At 51.1% G+C, this 7,796-nt stretch overlaps 1 protein-coding gene across 1 annotated transcript; it reads right to left on the bottom strand.

The window, feature by feature from the left end:
- Positions 1-213: 213 nt before the first annotated feature.
- On the bottom strand, positions 214-7,388 carry ANAPC2 (anaphase promoting complex subunit 2; the record flags this gene model as incomplete). The annotated part of the gene is made up of 9 exons (XM_010188598.1): positions 6,730-7,388; positions 6,104-6,236; positions 3,832-4,006; positions 2,972-3,091; positions 2,355-2,472; positions 2,090-2,271; positions 1,806-1,947; positions 1,004-1,079; positions 214-417 (listed from the first exon to the last, which is right to left on the bottom strand). Coding segments are annotated over exons 1-9 (1,809 nt in total), but the record flags the coding sequence as incomplete, so codon positions are not given.
- Positions 7,389-7,796: the final 408 nt, after the last annotated feature.

The raw sequence follows: 7,796 nt of genomic DNA, 5'->3' as shown, positions 1-7,796 counted from the left end.
CATAGAGATAAACCTTCCTTTCAGCAATAGCTAAGCTAGCACAACTTCTAACCCAGCTTCAAAGCTGAAGGACTTTGGGATCCCACCATAGCAGCGTGGGTGTTCTAGCAGCTAAAATTTGAGGGATGTTAAAGGGGACTTTGCAAAAACCATGCTACGTAACAGAGTCTGAGCAGCATACTCCTTTTTTAAGGAGGGTTAATGTTGCCTCACCTTCAATTTCTCGTACTTCTTGGAATAGGCTTCCATGGCTTCCTTGACCTGCTCTGGAAGCTCCAGCTTCTCCTCTTTCAGCGGTGGCCAGAACTCACTTGACAGGATAACGGCAACAAGGCTGAACGGTGGCCTCTCCTCCTCCGGGAGCTTTTCTTCCTCATCACGAATGTTGGCATTAATGCGCCGCGAGTCAGCCATATCCTGGAAAAGGCAGAAGGAGATAATGCAGCTCCTTCTCTTCCAAGTCAGTGCTAACCCTTGGTGAAGGAGAAGCTTTAAAAAGGTGACTAGCCTTGTATCCGAATGATGATGGGGACACTGGAAAGGACATGATCAAGTATGTCTACTAGAAAGTCTGCTACCCGCTCAGAAACACCTGTGGGGAGGTTGGGGAAGGGCTTACAGCTCAACACGAGTCTACATTGGAGTCCCTCCAGGCTTGTCTTCTTCCCACAGTGCTCCAAGTGCATTAAACTGCAGAGCCCCAACCCTAGAGGAGCTGGAAGAGCCCAACTCTTCAAGAGCCAGCACAGTGTGCTGCAGGAAGGGCAGGAGAGACAACAGCACCAGAGCAACCATCCCCCAGAGTCAATTACCCAACCCACAGGGCTTAAAGAACAGACGTGGTTCTGAATGCTCTTCTGCCTGTCGCAAATCAGCTCCCTCGCTGGGATTCTGGGAACCCCACTTTCCTAAAAGACTCTTTTTGGGTCACTCCTCAAGCGCCTTTTTCCAGTGAGCTCAAACATTCAGGATTTGAATTAAAAAACAAACCAAAAAAAGTTACTTTTAACATGACTTCACAATAGTGCATCTGAGCTTCACCAAACCGCAGCTTCAGCAGCTCCACGTTGCGGATTTCCCTGACAAGAGAAACAACGATCAGACAGGGGTCCCTCAGACTCGCTTGGCTTGGTCTCCACCCCTTGCAGCACAGTCAAAAAAGGCAGTCCCTGGCACAAGGGTGCTCTTCCTAGGAAGCTGTTATCTGAACAGGATGCCTCTTAGCATCCACGGGAGGAACAGGAGCTTCCTCTGTAGGCCAGCAGCTTTTTGAAGACCTTCCCATCCCTTCCATTTGGACGAGCCACCCCCCTCGACCACACAGTACAACCTCAGCATTTGGTGAGCCACTCGCATGAGACTGCTCATCCTAGATGTGGCTGGCACTAGCAGCATCTCACAGAAGGGAAAAGCACTGCAACTGCTGAATCAAGAGACATAGTTGTGTTGCAACTGAGGTTTCCCGATGCTTCATCCCTTTTTCTTACTTTGACACTTTCTGCTGACCCCAAGCAGTCTGTGCAGGTTGTGAGGGCCAGCAGAACACGTGGGATGGAGCTAAGAAGGTGTTGGTGCCTCCAGTTTCCTATGTGCTGCCCTATTAGTGCAAACCAAGGGCAGGACAGAGCAGGCAGGAGCCTAAGAGTTCAGTGAATGATATTCTAGATGCAAACCCAAAGCTGCAGAGGAAATGGCCAAAGACATTCCCAGCTTCAGAAAGAGCTGTTCATAGGATTAAGTCTGAAGCACACCTTTATCAGGTGATTTTACCTGGAAAGCCCTGGGGTTGGGCGCTTGAACCTCACCTCTCAGCACTGTAGTTGAACTGATGCAGCAGCCGGTCAGCCAGAAGCGTGCGGTATTCATTGATAAAGAGGTCCTTGCTGCCATAGATGCTCACCAGCAGGCTGATGATGTCCGAGGACCGACGCTTGGAACTTGATTTCCCTAGTGAAATCCAGCAGATGACAGTGTGAGATTAACAGAGACCTGTCCCAGCCCAGCTCTAGAGGACTGGCAAATGAGCTGCTCAAGACTCAGGGAAAGGGAAAACAGCGAGCTGACAGGACTTCAGGTCCTGGCATCTAACCTGGATCTGCATCAACCGGGTCAGGAACCCAGTCCTCTGGTTCTGCAATGTCATCGTCGCTCTCCTGGCCGTTCTCCAGGGTCACTGGGTCAGCTTTTGAGAGCTCGTTTGCAAGATCACCAGAGCCCTCAGCATCCCCTGTGAGACCGGCCACGATCTGCCGCACCGTGTCCTCCCGAGTCCTGCCAACAGGCAAGAGAAACAGGGGCAGTGAAGGGAAGGGGAGGGAAAGGGGATGTGTAGGACTGCTCCACACACCTCTTACCTCAGATACTTCCTGATGGGTTCGCAGGCGACCTCCAGGATAACCATGGAGGGATCAAGCTCCCGTAAGGCCTTGATGGCCGAGATATAGAGAGTGATGATGTCGGATGTGTTGACTCCTACGAGAGGGGCAGAGGGAGTCAGAGTCCCAGAGCACAGACTAACGGCTTGGATGCACGGAGCCTGGATGCTCCAAGCCCTCTGTTTAATCAAGGACTTGCTGTCCCACTGCCCCAGCCAAAGAGATTGGATCTGTATGTCTGAGACACCCATTCCAACCACAAACACAGGTTCACAGACCACTATAAACCAGCTGAGTCCCAGCTCTGCATTAGGAGCTCAGACCACACACATCAGAGAAGCCTGTACCTACCTGGACCAAAGCTAACCTTCTAGCTCAGCTCCCCACCATACAGGAAAGATGAGGCAAGAAGGGGCTGGGATATAACCAGCTCCTGCTGCCTGTGCACACTCCAACACAGAGAGAGAGGACGTGATGTGCACAGCCTGACCGCCTCTCACTCATCAAACACAAATCAGATGATGGCTCCCAGCAGATCCCCACTCATGCCCAGGCTCCTTACAGAGTTGTGACAAAAGCAGGGATGTAAAACCTACCAGGGTGCAGAAGTCGCATTTCCAGTGCACTTTTCAGGGAGCTGAGCAGCTGCTGCCTCTGATTAGTCCTTTCCAGGCAGAACTTGAGGTCCTCCACAGCAGGCTTTGACTCTGGGAAATCTACAAACCAAGCAGTGATTAGGAACAGTGCCATGCGCCATGGGAAGCCAAGATAAAGATAAAGAAGGAGATCAAGGCCAACAGCATCCTGGTTTGTATTAGAAACAGTGTGACCAGCAGGAGTAGGGAAGTGATTGTGCCCCCGTACTTGGTACTGGTGAGGCTGCACCTCGAGTACTGTGTTCAGTTTTGGGCCCCTCACTACAAGAGGGACATTGAGGGGCTGGAGCGTGTACAGAGAAGGGCAATGGAGGTGGTGAAGGGTCTGGAGAGCAAGAATTATGAGGAGTAGATGAGCGAACTGGGGTTGCTTAGTCTGGAGAAGAGGAGGCTGAGGGAAGACCTTATCACTCTCTACAACAACCAGAAAGGAGGTTGTAGAGAGGTGGGTGTTGGTCTCTTCTTCCATGTAACTAGTGCTAGGACAAGAGGAAATGACTTTAATCTGTGACAGGGGAGGGTTAGATTGGATATTAGGAAAAATTTCTCTACTGAAAGAGTGGTCAAGCACTGGAAAAGGCTGCCCAGGGAGGTGGTGGAGTCCCCATCCCTGGAGGGGTTCAAGAAGCGCGTGGATGTGGCACTTCAGGACGTGGTTTAGTGGGCATGGTGGTGTTAGGTTGATGGTTGGACTTGTTTACTTTAGAGGTCTCTTCCAACCTTAGTGATTCTGTGAAAGACAGACCAGTCTGTCATCCAATCCAACCCCAAGAGCTGAACACCAAACGGGTCACACCTACCTCGAATAATGCTGAAGAGCTCTTCAATGCGCATGCTGGCGTAGATGCGGTAGAAGAACCTTTGGACGTGGCACCGCCAGCGCTTCAGGGTGCTGCTGGCTTCTGGAGAGGAGCGCGCCAAGGGACCATCTTGCAGGAAAACCCTGCTGAGCCAGTCGATCACTTTCTCAATCCACTGCACAAGGAGAGGGAGAGCAGAGAGACGGTGAACGTCAGAGCTGGATGCACAACCACATCCATCACCAGGCAGCTACCACAGCAAGCAGAAATGGGCAGCTCACAAGGGACAGCATCACCTCCAGCTGCTCTCCAAATGCACCCTGGCCTGGGTTACAGTCGGGGAAAGCCCAGCTGAGAGAATACGAACTGCAACTGAAGACACAGGAGACAGACTGTGCAGATGTATCAGAAGACAAGGGGTGGGTGAGGGCTGTGCATAGGTACTGGGGTCCAAAAGGAAAAGGTATATTAAAAAACACACAGACTACTCCACTCTTGCAGGAATCCATTCCACTCTGTACCTGCAGAACTATTCTCTTCATAAGAATATGAGCAAACTGCCCATCACACCATTCCTGGTCCAGATTTTCTGATTCCCAAAATCAGGGAAGAGCCAGCAAGTCACCCAAGGACTCTGAGCAACCAAACTCAGGCACTTGAGACCAAAACCTCAAATATCAGCCTAATGATAAAATCCTACATGATCAGAGAGCATCAGATGGTTAATTTTTGACATCTGAGATCTAGTTTTCTACTGAGAAACGTGCAATTGCCGAATTTCAAATGTACCCAACTACAACACCCAGATATTTAAAAGAAATGCTTTTTAAAATTCTTGTTTTTCCTTTAAGGTGGCAAAAGTGTAGCGCTTCCTGGGACGGTATTTGAGTATTAATAGCTGGTAAATATGAATCTTTTTGGGTAACCCAATTTGGACAGCCTGAAGCAAAAATGCTACGTCCAGATCTGGTCTGGTGATGTTAACACTTAACTATCGACCAGACTGAGGAGACACTGAAGAAATGCAGGAGTTCTGCTAATTGCAAGGCAGGATGAGCCTGAGAACTGCAGAGCACCTGGGCATGGATCTGGGCAAAACTGTGGAAAAGCTGATAAAGAATCCTCCTAAAGGACAAAAGGAAAGGACCAGAATTAATGCAAAGCAACTCTGTTTTAAGGAACATAATAATTATCAAATCAACCCCTTTTTCCCATGAGTTTATCTCTGTGTGCTCCTGTTACAGCCTGATTATCACCTGCTGCTGTGTCTGAAAAGGGGAGCTGCTGTCAACTCTTGTACTTTTATCAAGCTGTTTCTCAGACTTCTCCTACTTTACCTTTTGCTTGCCAGGCTTGTGGTTTTTTTCTTAAAACACCCCAATTCTGACATGCTCCCATATTCTGTGGCCAAACACGCTGGCCTTTCTGCAGAGGTGGGAGCAAAGGGACCCTCTGCAATGTCTGGCGAGTGGAACGCAGTTGCATTTTCCCTGGTGCCCTTAAAATGTCCTTAAACCATCTCCAGGTCATCCAGAAGCATTTCAGGCTAGGTCCAATAAAGAAAGTGTTGCATAGCAACTAAAGGGAAGTAAATATAAAACAAGCGATGTCTGCAGACAACAAAACCAGCCGGCATGGCAAACAGCACGGAAACTCGGGCAACCACAGCGAGCAGCGTGGTTCGCATGGCAACCTCCACAACGCGGGCACAGGCAAGGTCATGCATGGAGGAACAAAGCACGGGGCAAGGCTGCAGAGCCAGGACTGCACCCTGGAAGAGCCATAACCCGGAGAAGACTTTGATTGCGAGGTCACGCTGCGTAAACAGCCCAACACAAACTCAGTTTGAGGTAGCAGCGAAACAACTGGGTAGTTGCAAGGAAGGATTTTCATTCTGTGTGCAGCCCACTGGTGAGATCAACACCTGAGTATTATTTTCTGTCCTCGCTCCCTGATTTAAAGGGGTGCTGAAAAATTGGATAAAGGACAGAAAACAGCCACACAAATACTAATTATGGGCCCACCTACGCAGAAGGAGCATCCTCCACAGGCTTTAGGTGGCTCTGCATCTTCTTGGAGTTTGTAAAACAGAACTAAAGAAATCCCCTGATTACTACGGACATCACCAGGTGAAATACAACAGCCCATCATGCACAGGTCAGAGCAAACCTTCCCCTCGAGCATAAATCAAAGAGGGGAGGTTTTTCGTGTAACCAGTGGAGCAGCCACACGTCCCCAAAGGAAGGGCCCTCACTGCCCACGCCTGCCTCACCTCCTGGAACTCGTTCAGGAAGGAGTGCTCGTACTCCCCCCGGCAGCGCTGCTCCATCCTCTCCTCTATCATGCGGTGCAAGATGGTCGTGACGGCATCGGCGCTCACCCTCTCCAGCAAATTCAGCCGGCGGCTGCAGACACAAACAGGGACCCGATTCAACAAAGGCACAAAGGAATAAAGAAAATCTAACCACCTGAAGGAACCTTCCTCCCTCTATGCTCCACAGGTGCAGGCCTAGCTCTTAGTTTAAATGCTCTGATAGCCCCAATACCTATACAGCACATGACGTTACTGCTGTCCCACCTGTTATTTTCCATTATTTTCTAGCCATCAAAAGCTTTTTCATTCAGAAGACTTTGCTGCTTTGTGCACAGAAGGCCTCAGAGCAAGAGGAAGATATTCTCACCTCCAGGGAGAGGATCCTTCTGCCTAAAGATCTGCTCTGGTTCAACCACCAGTTGGTAACCAGCTGAAAAACCTCATGTCAAGTTCTCTACCCAGTACCATGATACAACCCAACTTCAGACATAACTTGTCCTGTTTTCAGATATCAAGAAAACCTCTTGCTGCTCCAAACCATCTGGTTGTTCTGAGCGACAGCCACCACCCCGTCACCTACGTACAGGATGTCATTGAGCTGCTGAAACTGCTCCATAGCTTTGGGGCACCAGCACTGCTCTCTCTTGCTGCTGCAGCCCGCGCACAGCGGGCTCTCTCCTCCGCCGTCCTCCGTGTCACTCTCCTGCTCGGTCTCGCTCATGCTGCTCTCGCACTCGTTCATTCCATCCTCTCCTTTCTTCCACTGCCGCATGTATATCCTGAAAGTGCGGCTGTAGAACTGCTGGATCATCTCCTGGAAGGACTTGGTAGTGGAGAAGAAGAGGATAGCTTTGAACATGGTGTAGACCTTCTCCTGCAGCATCTGAGCGCCTGTCCCCAGCAGCAAGCCCGCCTTGGTCCACCTCTCCAGAAGCTCCAGGCTGTTCAGGTAGGGGTCCAGGCGGCACTTGAGAAGACAAAACGCGTCCAGAAGGAGCGCGAAGCACTGGGGCTCCTCAGCCGTGTTTTCATACTGCCCGATGCAGTTCCAGAACTCGGGAGCTATATTTGCCTGCAGGTCGGTCTGCAGCACCTCGATGAACCACTCCTCCACGATCGAGTGCAGGTCGTAACACCGCAGCACGTTCAGGGCTGCCCGCAGCTCGGCATCGTTCAGCGGCCCCACAGCATCCGACCTCGGTGCTGCCTGAAGAGCAGAGGGGATACCAAGTGAAGCACACATAAAGCCTTCTCTAGGAGGAGCTGCAGCAGAAGAGCAGCTCATCCCAAAGAGCAGCATCCAACTGCACATGGACTCTGCTGTCAGAGAGCACCAGGTGGATGCTGTTCCTCCATGGAGACTTGCTGGGGTCTCAGCCCGCTGCTGGAAGCCAAGTGCCACCTCCAGACCTAACGCCCAAACACTGACTGCTGCCATCCCTGTTGGTGGCTGCTGCAGGACACAAGCATCATAAACCACCCCCAGGCTCCAGGGCAAATCCTCCCTTGGCGGAGATCAGCCTCCTGGAGGAGCGAGCAGGGAGCAGAGCCGCAGTGGCACGGGGAAGCAGCACCTCTGTGGGCCATGTCTGCCTTCCTGGTGTGATGGGGGAAGAGGGGGACAACTGGAGACCCCCGGCCTTTCCCTGAC

This window comes from Mesitornis unicolor, unplaced genomic scaffold (genome assembly GCF_000695765.1).
Source record: "Mesitornis unicolor isolate BGI_N332 unplaced genomic scaffold, ASM69576v1 scaffold54467, whole genome shotgun sequence".
NCBI classification, from domain to species: Eukaryota; Metazoa; Chordata; class Aves; order Mesitornithiformes; family Mesitornithidae; genus Mesitornis; species Mesitornis unicolor.
The sequence above is the reverse complement of the archived record's forward strand: the minus strand, read 5'-3'. Positions and strand labels throughout refer to the sequence as shown.